The 13,241-nt window shown below is 35.1% G+C and overlaps 1 protein-coding gene and 1 non-coding gene across 2 annotated transcripts; one reads left to right on the top strand and one right to left on the bottom strand.

Moving 5' to 3' along the window:
* The first annotated feature begins 9,548 nt into the window (after positions 1-9,548).
* On the top strand, positions 9,549-12,097 carry LOC109220356 (probable leucine-rich repeat receptor-like protein kinase At1g35710). Its single transcript, XM_019384822.1, has 2 exons — positions 9,549-9,709; positions 10,956-12,097. Exon 2 carries the CDS (start codon positions 10,966-10,968, stop codon positions 11,986-11,988), a length of 1,023 nt encoding a protein of 340 aa, XP_019240367.1. The 5' UTR covers positions 9,549-9,709; positions 10,956-10,965; the 3' UTR covers positions 11,989-12,097.
* An 83-nt stretch (positions 12,098-12,180) lies between these two features.
* TRNAL-UAA lies at positions 12,181-12,263 on the bottom strand. The gene has a single exon. It is a non-coding gene; the product is annotated as a tRNA-Leu (tRNA).
* Between the last annotated feature and the right edge of the window lie 978 nt (positions 12,264-13,241).

The following is a 13,241-nucleotide window of genomic DNA, read 5'->3' as shown; positions in this document are numbered from 1 at the left end:
AAAAGAAAAACATAAGTGTGGAAGCTGGTTTTGACAAGGAAAGTTAGGGCTTACCCAATTCAAAGCTTGCTGGGCCTCGTTGAAAGGACAAGGCACTCCCACCGCGTCCATCTGGGCTCGATCCTCATCTGTGACCAAACCTCGGAGGTAGCTGGCCACCCCTACGGTGACACCAAGAACACGAGCATCTTCCGGGACCGAGATCACGATAGTTCGTTTGCGCCCAGGATCAACACTAGGAGCTAGGAATTAATGGGTTAATTTGGAACTCGAGAGGAAGCCTCACACGAGCTATTTCTCGGAACCTCTAGGTCACCCAAATCGCTGACGTCTTATATCTTGGAAAATAAAGCACGGAAGAGATCCTCCTCTCCGTGAGCTCCTTCCACGTGACAAGTTTTCACGGCTTGAGCAGCGCGTATCAAAGAATTAGAGACTGAAGGAAACACGGGGTAATCCCTGATCTCTATTGCCCCCCGAGGATCTCTTGAAGCACTGCCTCCATCATGGGAAGCCTCGAGCTCATTCTCTGCACCGGCATCCATTGCCTCTTCAATGGCCTCTTTGCCCCAAGGCAAAACGCCTTCAATTCCTTTCGGCTTGGGGACTTGGGCCGAAGCCTCCTCCTCGACCTCATCGAGCCTAGACCGGTCAACATCGGTCTCCATTGGTTCCGAAGCTTTCCGAGCCTCGGTGCTAGCTTGTGTACGGGCTATCAGCCCTAAATTATCTTCCTTTTCTTCTTCCTGTTCACCCTCTTCGGGCTCATCTCGTAGATTGAGGACTGAGTCCATTGCCATAGGGATGACATTTTCCCTACGGGTCCGCCCCTTTTTGGGCTTTTGCTCGTCCAACTGCGTGGAGCTGGAAGCCTCTTTTCTCTTCCGCTCTTTCTTCTGTTTCAGAGCAGACGGTTGGGGAAGGTCTTCTTCATCACCTGATGGGGGCCTCATCAGCACGTCCTTCCCAAGGCCTGCGAACGAAGGGTGAATGAGATCAAAAGGAAATTCGGACAGTAGTTGGAGTTATCGAATTGCACGAAAACTTACCATGGTTTTGGGCCTCCCATCGACCCCTCGACAACTTACGCCATGCGCGCTCAGCATGTTTCGATGTCGACACTAGGCTCCTGACCCAGTTCTCGAGATGGGGAATTACACCCGGCATCTAGGCAACGACTGCATCAAATAAAAAGAAGTTAGCAATGAAACTTAAAGATTTGCAGATGAACTTGAAGAATGCAAAAGGCTTTTGAAGATTAGCACAAGAAAGATTCAAAGTAAAGTTTGAAAAAATGGAAAGAGGGCCTATTTATGGGTTTTCACAGCGACGGTTCGAAATTACTAGTGGCCGACCGTCAACTGACACACATTAATGACTTGAGGAACTGCACCGATGGGATGTTTCGGTCACCTCTGTCGCTTACATCACTGCGACGATGTCATGATAAATCAGGGTAAAGGTCGAGGACTCAATTCTTTTCTCGTCATTATACTCCAAAAAATGAGGGAACTATATGTATACGGTTAAAATTGGGGCCACCCGATTTCACTAATTGATCGAGACCAAGAGGATGGATCGAGGATCGGCCCGTTGTATATCAGACCGAGGTATGAAGGTAAGACATCGAGTTCGTGACTTGAAGTACCTGCCGAGGTAGAGACCGATGATGATCGAGGTCAAACAAGATATGCATCGAAAAAAACCGAAGATAGCATAATAACTGAAAGGAGAGATATCCGGTACTGGTCGAGGATAATGGCAAAAATCTCGGAACAGATCAAATCAAGGGTGGTTGTTTAGTTAATCGTGGGATTTCCTTATGTATTTAGAATTATATCGTAAATAGGATTCCTCTACTATATAAAGAGGGTCTTAACCATTTATAAGGATCTTACATTATATCGAAGCACTACAATAATCTTTTCTGTTATACTCTCTTGTTCATCAGCTTGCCTTATTTTTACTTGTTCTGATATCAGTCAGCTCGAGAGCACTCTTACTCAAGGGTTAAATTCCGTTTCGACACTGGTTTGCTTCAATTTGTTGTTAATTTCTATCACTAATCTTCACAATTTTTCAATTGGTATTAGGTGAAATCACGTGTCATTAAAACCACATTATAAGTTTAATTGTTATCCAGTTTTAAGGGTAAACACAAGTCTGCACTAGATTCAACATCTATACATAAAAATTTTATTTTTATTCTACTTGCACAAAATAATTTTACGAAGTGGATTTAATTGCACGGTTTAAGTTAATAAAAACTCACATTAATAAATATATAGTACTAAGTACTTGCTAATTTAATAAAGATTAAATAAGGAACAAACAATCTATTTGATTACTTTATGATGTATATCTTTTGATTTTATATAGATTTTGTTATGTTTTTACACACTATATTAAATAATAAAATAACAACTAAGATTTATTAAAATACTATAATATATTAAATTATAATTTAATAAGATTAATATTTTGTCAAATTATCCGCGTATCGCGCATGTTATAAAACTAGTTAATATGAATGAGATAAACGATTCATCATGAAGTTTGTTCTTATAATGACCTAGCCAATTGCAGATTGTTTTTTTTTTTTTGCCTTTTTGGATTAATACCATGGCAAAAATAGATTTTAAAGAAATTTATTGCTATCAAATTTTCGTTAGGTGTACCTCAACCTTTAAACCTTAGAATTGCGACCCAAAGATTTAAAAGGGGCAAGAACAACTATGTTGTTTTATCTGTTACTCTGTTTGAAAACAATGGAAGAGAAAAGCTGACAGAAAAGAGGAAAAAGAAAAAAGGTTTTGAGCTTTTATGTTCTTTTGTTTTGAGTTGGATGAAAGGAGGAAAATAAGAAGTCCCAGATAAATTGATAATCATACAGGGCCAAAAATTAAGATTTATTAAAGAAAGAATTACCTCCTATGTCAGTCGGTCCAATCTCACAACCAAAAATAGCCCATATTTTTAAACTTTACTCGGCATACCATTTTACAGATAATGCTTAAAAATAATTTCACCTATTAACCTAGCGTGGAGAAGAGAACTAGACAACCTCCTTTATCCTTTTCTATTTCTTTCTTCAACTTTCAGAGTAAAGATATCGATGACGAAGTCAATCGAGAGATCGCCGACAAAGTTAACGATGTCATCGGAAAATAAATATTGCTGTGGATAACATCCTTTACCCATTTTTTCCTTCAATTTTCAAGGTAAAGAGGTCGACGATAAAGTCAGTGAAGTCATCGGAGAATGAATCTCCGATGGTGAATAGCCGTTTTTACCCACTTTATGTTATTTTTGTTCTGCCGGAAAAGAATCCATTTAAAATTGAACCACTTTGTGTTTTAGCAAATGATTTGCTCTGGTGTTGTATTCAGACAATTTTCAAGTTCTTCATACGATGTTCCAGTTTTATCTTCTTTTATAAAACAATTCCATCTCCATCTTCTCTCCTCTTTAATTTTCAAATCTAACTTCCTCTGGAAAACTCTCTTTTGATATTTTGGTACTGAAATAGAGGTGTAATATTAAACATAAGATGTGTTCTGGTATAAATATTGTATAACCACTATTTATACACACTTATACATTATTGTATAATTGTTTATAAATGTGTATAAATATGTATATTTATATATAAATGTGTATATATGTTCATAACATCACATAATTATTTATTTCTCAATGTAAGGATATATATATGATAAATGATGAAAAGTGCATATTTTTGAGTATATTTGCATATTAATTCTTATGTGTGTCGTGGGAGATTACATGATTTTCAAAGTGAAATATACTCATTATGTGTTTCTTATGTGTAGGAACGAGTTTGGATGATAAACGATCAAAAGATGACAATTCGACACAAAAAGAAGAAATTAAAGGAGTGGGAGCTCGTCTATTCTTGTGCATGGCACGAAGTCGGACGCAAAAAAGGAGAAAAGTTAAGCCACAAAACAGCGAAGCGAAGCAAAGGCACGGAGCGCTTCGCGAAATGGAAGAATTTCAAAAGCTGGATCCGCGTCAAAGTCCGCGTCTAGATGAGAAGGCAAACGCGGATCCGCGTCAAAGTCCGCGTCTAGACGCGAATGCAGACGCGGATTCCAGCTCTCCCATCCGAAGTTGGATTGAAGAATTTCGCCCCTCATCAACCCTAGGTCATATAAATACATCCTAAAACACCACTTTGAAGGGAGAGACACTACTTTAGGGTTAGACAATACCCTTGGAGGCAAGAACACGCTAGGAGCAAGGAGGAAGATTCAACTACGAGTTTTTCCCCTTCTTCTTCCTATTTTATTGTTGGTTATGAATTGGNATCACTTTATCAACACCCCACACTTAAACTCTTGCTCATCCTCGAGCAATCAAACTACACTTTTTTTTATAGACACGACCTTTTTAAACAATTCTCCTAACTCATCACACCAAGAGTATTTGAAATAGACTAAGCACAAAAGCATAACATCTTCCCCTCAAGATTTGACTCATAAGTACCACGCATTATTCACAACTCACCCACTTACTCTAACATAGAGGTCACTGACATTACCTTTCCTTCATGAATCAAGTGCCCTCACACAACAAAAGAGAGTAGTTCCACACAATAAAATTTAAGAACACTTAGGAACTCAAGATAGAAAGAATTCACTCACTCTCAGAAATAACATTCATATGCCACAAAAGATGCACCATAAGCTTGCCCGTGGTATACTACTCCACTAATCGAGCTCATTCAATCTAGGATCAATTAGGACTTTATTTGGTTGTAATGTAGGCTACAGGACGGGTAGGATATATTTAGATATAAGAGTGACTACACCTCCCTAAGCACTTTAATACATAACTTTAACATTCAAACCCCATACTTATGTCAAACCAAACTCCACCTTCACATCAATGTATATTACCCCATACTTCTTTAAGCACACTTACATCAAAAGCCACCACTTATTAAGGAATATTTTTTTTTTCACAACAATCGAACTATTTTTTCTTTTTTTTTTCAATTCAAGTGGCTCTTACTTTTTCAAAACAGTGCACCTTTCTCCTTATTTAATTAGTTCCACTCAAAAGCCAAACCAACCACCCCACACTTTAACCTTTACAAAGTTCATAAACAATTCAAGTGCTCATGAGAGGTTACAATTGTTCAAATAGATGTTTAATTCAAACAAATGGGTAAGGCATGTAATGTGGTTGCCAAAGAAATAGGATTACAGGCTCAAAGGGGTTAACTACAATACATAATAATTAGGCGGGTAAAATATACATATCTGGCTAAACAAAGAAATGCCTATATCACTTCCTAGACTGAATAAAACTACTATTTCGCTTTGCAAACACACGGGGCAAGTTCTAGGCATCAAATGCAATGCACAGAATATAACAAATCCTTACACACACATGGCACATAACTCACTCAGGATTGGTTTCATCAAGACATTCTAGTCAAAGCAGTTAAGCAAAATTAAGATCATACAATTTAAGGTACTTATACAAGAGTAAAAAACTGAGCCTAAGCGTCACAGCCAAAGTACTCACTATTCTCAAGGCATAACCAAGTCAAGAGATATTGCTTCAATTCAAAACACAACACAATGGCTCCTACTCCCCAAAAAAGAAACTAACTACACCCGGTTCAAATAAAACCCTTGGAAAAGAACCGCGGCATAAAGAAAAACCAAGGGGGAATTATTATACTACCTACAAAGAAAATCTTTTTTTTAGACTTAAATCCCTCAAGAAAATTATCTAATAGATCCATCGTCGGGAAAAGTCCAATCTTTTAAAAAAAAACTATTTAATTAAGCTAATACAGCTAAAGTAGCATGAAAAGTCACCCAGACAATCTCATCACCCCACACTTAAAATTGTGCATTGTCCCCAATGCACAGCATAACCATAAGAGGGTAAGAGAAACTCCCTGTTAGGCCAAAGGCCGAAGCACTAGCAGTTCATGGGGTACTCAAACTTCTCCCAGGCTTGGTCCTTCGTGCGGGTACCTCACACTTAGTTCCAACCATTTGATTTACTGTTGCATCCTTCCAATACCTTTGCTTTCCATGCTCCTAAAAAATAAAAGAATTGACACTACAAAAATAAATACAATCAAAAAAATAAAAAATAAATAAAAGAAAGCAATAAAGCTGGGTTGCCTCCCAACGAGCGCTTGATTTAACGTCGCGGCACGACACGGATCACTTTTTGCCTCCACCTCGAGCTTATGAATTGAACCCCAAGTTTTGATTCAAGCTTATGATTATGGTCATGGGGCGGTGGAACGAATCTAACTGGCCCAAGGAAATAATGTAGTATTCTGCACTCCTTGGCCTTTGTATGAGGTATGTAATCCTGACTTTCTGGCAAGAAGAATTCCAGAATATATGCACCTTGTTCCTCATTCCTTGACTCTTTGATTGGTTCAAATGACTCTATTTTCATATCACCGTCCAAACATAATGTGGAAAAATGCTTGGAGTGTGGACCAATGCGCTCAAACACATGAACTTCAGAACTTTCAACATCCTCAACATCAATGATACTAGAGTCAACAAAATTTATATCCTCAAAGTCCTTGGTTGGCTCTAGTCTCACTTCTTCAACATTGACATCCTCAAATTGTAGTTGGCTAGGTTGTTGATGTTCTACTCTGACCTCCCCAATTAACACCTCAAATTCATGCTCTTCTTGGCTGCTATCCTCAATATTGGCTTGTTGAGCATTAAAAGCCCCAACCACTTGACTCAATTGAGCCTCCAACTTGCGAATAGTTGCCTCTTGCCTTTCTATGTGCAATTGTTTCTCATTGTTTTGTTCCAGAAGACACTTTAGCATATCCTTGATCTCCTTCAAGTCCGCATTCCCAGCTTCTTTGTTCCTATTAACTTCACAAGAAAAGGTAGAACCATCATAGTAGCGGGTTGGGAGAAAATAAGAAATATAAGCATAACCATGAAGGTAACCATTTTTACCACCACACACATTCCACAAATAAGATTGAGTTGGTGCACATAACTCGCTCTCAGGAACGTTTTGAAAATTTTGCCACGGGTTGTTTCCTTTACAATATGTATGGAGATCAATAGTAGAATTATCTACACCTAAATTCCCATAATTCCAAGATGTCATGTTTCTCAAATCAACAGTTATAAAAAAAAATACCAAGAAAAAAACAAAATAAAATAAAAGTTCAAACTTGAACCCTAGCAATATATACAGCTACAACTACACCGTTAGTTCCCCGGCAACGACGCCAAAATTTGGTCACGCCCAACTCTAGTCCTAAAAAGGATAAGCGATCGCTGCAAATATACTCCGGTCTAAAAGTCCGGAGTCGAATCCCACAGAGAACTAAGGCTTAGCTATATCTGTTTAATATCACTGAGAAGACAAGTTTGAACAATTTTCTAAATTATAAAGATTGAGATTTATATTTATAACTAATTAACTAACAAATACTAGAAAACGGTAAAATTATCAACTAACGAGACAAAGGGTTGGAGACTAAATTAAGGAGGTCTAGGGTTATGATTTTTCCAATTGTCGGAATCCTTCTAACTATGTTCCCTACAATTTTGCCAATGTATTCTCTACTGATCGTGAACACTTTAGGTGCTGTAATTCTCTCTCGAGCAACTACAACAATTTACTAGACATATTATCTCGAACTACGCTAGTTGGCTTTATCTAACCCCGCATTATGACCATGTCAAAGCCTCGTTATCTCTAATCCCGCTTTTAAACCTTCCGTATTGATTTCTCATATACTTTAGGAGTGATGTTATTCAACAACCACCTAAATATATGTTCTTTCTCAAGCAACACATACTAAATAGGCACAGTCAATCAATGGCCATTCAACCAACTGAAATAAGCACGTAGTTGAACAAGTAGATAAATCCAAAGGTTAAATTATATTAAAACATAACAACAATTCATCCTCCAAGAGGTTCCATCAAAACTCTAGATAATAAATTAGCTATTCATAAAAGTATGTGAAAACACAATACTCCAATTCATAACCAACAATAAAATAGGAAGAAGAAGGGGAAAAACTCGTAGTTGAATCTTCCTCCTTGCTCCTAGCGTGTTCTTGCCTCCAAGGGTATTGTCTAACCCTAAAGTAGTGTCTCTCCCTTCAAAGTGGTATTTTAGGATGTATTTATATGACCTAGGGTTGATGAGGGGCGAAATTCTTCAATCCAACTTCGGATAGGAGAGCTGGAATCCGCGTCTGCCTTCACGTCTAGACGCGGACTTTGACGCGGATCCGCGTTTGCCTTCGCGTCTAGACGCGGACTTTGACGCGGATCCAGCTTTTGAAATTCTTCCATTTCGCGAAGCGCTCCGTGCCTTTGCTTCGCTTCGCTGTTTTGTACCTTAACTTTTCTCCTTTTTCGCGTCCGACTTCGTGCCACGCACGAGAATAGACGAGCTCCCACTCCTTTAATTTCTTCTTTTTGTGTCGAATTGTCATCTTTTGATCATTTATCATCCAAAGTCGTTCCTACACATAAGAAACACATAATGAGTATATTTCACTTTGAAAATCATATAATCTCCCGCGACACACACAAGAATTAATATGCAAATATACTCAAAAATATGCACTTTTCATCATTTATCAATATACATTGTCATTATATAAGAGGCCTCCATGGAAGTTTGACACTTATCTTCTTCTTCTTTCTCTTATTCTTTTGATATACATTATTATACTTCCATATACAAATTTATACATAGTTATACATCATTATACATGTACTGCATATGTATAATCAAATAATTATTTTCATGTTTTCTTACTTTTTCTAGAATAATTCATGTATAAATCTACTTTCCTTGTTGATTTCTCCGCCAAATCACGAACTTGCAGCAATTATTTTCAATTTTACCAAATAAGTTGAATCAGCGAAATTGAAAAAATGTAAGCTACTCGGTTCTTTATCTTGTTTACCATTTTTGAGGAAGAATCCTTTAACTCGAGCAATTTTATATTTTGATTATAGGATGATATATTAGGAGAGGTCATTAAAGACAAATTGGTGGAGAAAGATCAAAATTATATGACGGAAGAATTAGAAAATCTCATGACTTTACAAATCTTAGCCTATTATTTTTGGGCTACAGATTTGTAAAGTTATGACTGGACTATTATGTTGCAAGTCAAATGTGTGAGTTGTATTTATGTGAAATTATCCCTTTATAATAATCGGTTTATATTTAATTATTTTACTCTTAAGGGACTGAAAACATATTTTGCAATGTTTGAGTTTTACAAAACCCAATTATCTACGCCATCTTCCAAATTTTCGCAGGAATAAATAGATAATTATATGGAGCCAAAAATTATTGTCTTCGAGGTTGTTGTACATGAATGGAAATCAAAGATTCAACAAATTTGAACTTTCAAATTATTTCTCTATTTTAATTACGTGTAATCCGTATCTTAAATTCCTCAACTATTTTCGCACCACCTCAAATTTGCAACAATATGTTAGTCTTTAAATATCGATAAAAATTAATATGTTTATAAACGCAAGTAGGTATTACCTAAAACTCTTAACATCAATTGTTAATATTTTCAATCTAATTAGTAGGTATTACCGAAAAATTGGAACACCGGATGTTATCGGAGTTTTAAGGAACAATAACAGTTGGTGGCCTTTAGGATTGCTTCCCATTTGAATTATTGGTAATTTCTTCAGGCTATTTATTTTTAGTTTAATCATGAATTCATTTGTGATATTTCTTCAAATTATACTTTTTCTATTCATGAATTCATACATGATATTGATAAGTCCATCTGGCTGATTGGAACCTTTGAGGATTTAGGGAGCACGATTTGCATTTACAAACAACTAGACTTATACGCGCTTTGCGTGTGTTCCCCTTGATTTAAAAAGTTACATAAATACTATTCAAATATTATGTTTGAGTTATAAAATAAAAATATAAACTCCTAAAATTGATTAATATTGATCCTATATCCTTGAATTAATAAAGAAAAAGACTTTGTCTCAAATTCAGTTTAAACTTTATTCTAATATCATAATTTTATCAGTTTAATTTCACAAGGTATCATGCTTCTTTTTTAATTTCAGCATGAACACATAGCCCTTAAGAATCTAAAAAAACTCCAAATCCATTTGAGGAGACACAAACAGAGTTAATTAGCTATACTTTTATTGCAATTCCTCAAAGATTTTTATAATAGCACAAAATATTAATTGCATATGAATTAATTAATTTAGGGGCTCAATTGAACATAAATAAATTGTTTTGTATAACTACAATAAGAAATTTTTTCTTTGGTGAACGATGCTTATCACGTTAAGCATCCTAAATTTGCATATATGGATTTGCTTTCAATTAGTATAATTTATATAAGATGCAATATAATAGATTTCAAAGTTTTAAATATTAGGACTTCTACCTAGTTTAAAAGGAAAGACTTGACAAATAAAATTTAGTTGCTTCCAAACTCCTAAATATTAGGAAAGTAGCATAAATTATATTTTGTCCAATGTAAAATTTATTTTTAAAGGCTAAAAAAAAGCGAACGACATTTCGTGCTTTTAATATAGTATATAGATAGATGCAGATAAATAAGGTCCAAGGATTGCACCTAGAATTCCAAGAGAGTGTGAATAGTGCATAATAGCCCCACTCTTGACATTGAATTAAAAATAAATATTTAATCATACTTAGTGTTTACAAAGCTAATGAATACATGATATGTGTATATTATCTATCTTTTAAGTTTTTGCACATCCTTTAGAAAATATATTTGTAACCTTAATCATAATCTTTTCCTAATTGTAGCATGAGTATATGTTCTTTTGTGTTAAACATAAACATGTTTTTGTGAATTCTAGAATCTGTACCATCATCATTTCTCTAACCCATTATGTTTTAATCATGTTTAATTTGTTTTACAGACAAATTAAAATGGCATCACATCACTACTTTATCTGCTTTCTTGTCATGGTCTCTCTTATGATCAGAATTAGTGAAAGTAAAGCATGCCACCCTAATGATCTCAAGGGTCTCACTGATTTCAAAGCTGCAATACATTCTGATTCTTCTGGTAGGCTAAAAAACTGGATTGGCCAAGATTGCTGCAATTGGCCTGGCATTTCTTGCAATTCTGAAACAGGCAGAGTTGTAGAAATTAATCTCCCTGGTTACTATGACGCCGGCGATGAATTTGCTCCTTTTTTTGTATCAAATACTATGAGTGGCTCAATCTCTCCTTCAATTACACTTCTCACTTCTTTAGAATCTATTGATCTTAGTAGACTGATTGGATTAACAGGCCAAATTCCTCCATCAATTGGTGTTCTCAAAAATCTCAAAAAACTTACCTTACAAAACAATCAAATCTCTGGTGCATTACCTGAGTCCATTTCAAACTTGACAAATTTAGAGTTCTTGAATCTTGAAAATAATCTCTTGACGGGGAGTATACCAGAAAATATTGGGAATTTGCAAGCACTACAGGAGCTTTATTTGTCGAATAATTCATTAACTGGGAAAATCCCATTTTCAATTACGAAACTACATTCCATTTCAGGTATTTTCCTAGCACAAAATCAGCTTGTGGGAGAAATACCATTGCCTTTAAATCCAGGCCAATGGTCTTCACTGCAACACTTGAGACTCGAAAATAATCGACTCACTGGAATTATACCTCCATCAGTTGGCTACTTGACATCACTTTTGAGATTTTCTGTAGCAAATAATCAGCTTACAGGGCCTATTCCTTCCACTATAGGGAACTTAAAATATATGCAACAATTGATGGTCAATAACAATCAGTTATCTGTTGTGTTACCAAACTCCATATGTGGAGTTACTCAACTTGATGTCCTGTTTATTTCTCATAACAAGATTGTAGGACCATTGCCTGATTGTCTTTCTTTCTTTAAATATCTTCGAGAGGTCGATGTGCCATTCAAACGTTTGAATTAAAACCTATATGTAAGAAAGATGTAAGCCAGGATGACTGGCCAGTGTGAAAAATCTATTAAGCTTTGACCATATGTATTGTTTCTTCAACAGCGACTCTTCCTTCTTCTTTTATCGAGTGTTTTTCATGCTTATTTCTAATTTCTTCGCATTCAGAATTTAAGAAAAATGACTAATATATAGATGTATAAAAATTGCTGGCTGTGGGGTTCGAACCCACGCGCACTTATGTGCAGAAGATCTTAAGTCTTCCCCCTTAACCTCTCGGGCAAACCAGCGATAGTGACAGCTCAATTCTTTGAGCTACAAATAAGCAAAGTCACATTTGGAGAGATTTATTTCAATCCTTGTCTTCTGGGAAAAAAAGTTGAGAGAATGTACTTAAAAAAACTTATTACTCCCACCGTAATAATTTAACCATAATACATTGAGATTTCTTTATAACAAGATCTCTATATAATATTCATTCATTACGAAAGTCATAGCTTTTTCCAAATCGAATTTTTTATGTTATATTTTACTTTCCATAATAATTGTTTTGCCCACAACAACAACCATCTTTATAGCTTTTATTCTCTTTATAAAATTGCAGCTCTATAACAACCACATAAAACTTTTAAATTATCGATAAAAAGCCTAAAGATTTTAATCCGATCAAATTTCTTAAAACTTTAATGCACCATTTATAATTAAAAATATTATATTACATACTTTTATAATTAAAGATTTCACTTACTTCAATTAAAGAATATGCTTGTATATTTTTATTTCATTGCACAAGTTCAATTATGCATAATATCTAATATTTGAAGATCTACACATGCAATCTTTTTCATTGGACAAAATTTTCATCTTGTATAATAAGTAAGATTTGAAGATTCGCACATACTTTTTTCAGAGTTCTTCCATCAATCTTGAAAGAATTTAATTTTCTAGTAGCTTTAAAATGCGTGCCTTAGAGTTTAAATCTTTGTACATTTAGTTATGAATTTATTAACAACTTATTAGCTTTTTTAATATTTAATTAGTATAATATGCATATCTTTTGAGATTTTAAATTTGATCATTTTTCTTATCTTTTTATATATAATACTGAAACAAAAAAAAGTTAATTTTTTGATAGTTTTTGTCTATAACAACCAGAAAAGTTTAAATGCCTAATGCTGTTATAGGTGTATTACAACCATTCATTATAAAAATCTAAAAATATTGAAACAAATGATATTGTTATATAAAAGTTTGATTGTAGTTACAGA

The sequence above is a fragment of the Nicotiana attenuata genome, unplaced genomic scaffold (genome assembly GCF_001879085.1).
Source record: "Nicotiana attenuata strain UT unplaced genomic scaffold, NIATTr2, whole genome shotgun sequence".
In the NCBI taxonomy this organism is placed as follows: Eukaryota; Viridiplantae; Streptophyta; class Magnoliopsida; order Solanales; family Solanaceae; genus Nicotiana; species Nicotiana attenuata.
The sequence above is the reverse complement of the archived record's forward strand: the minus strand, read 5'-3'. Positions and strand labels throughout refer to the sequence as shown.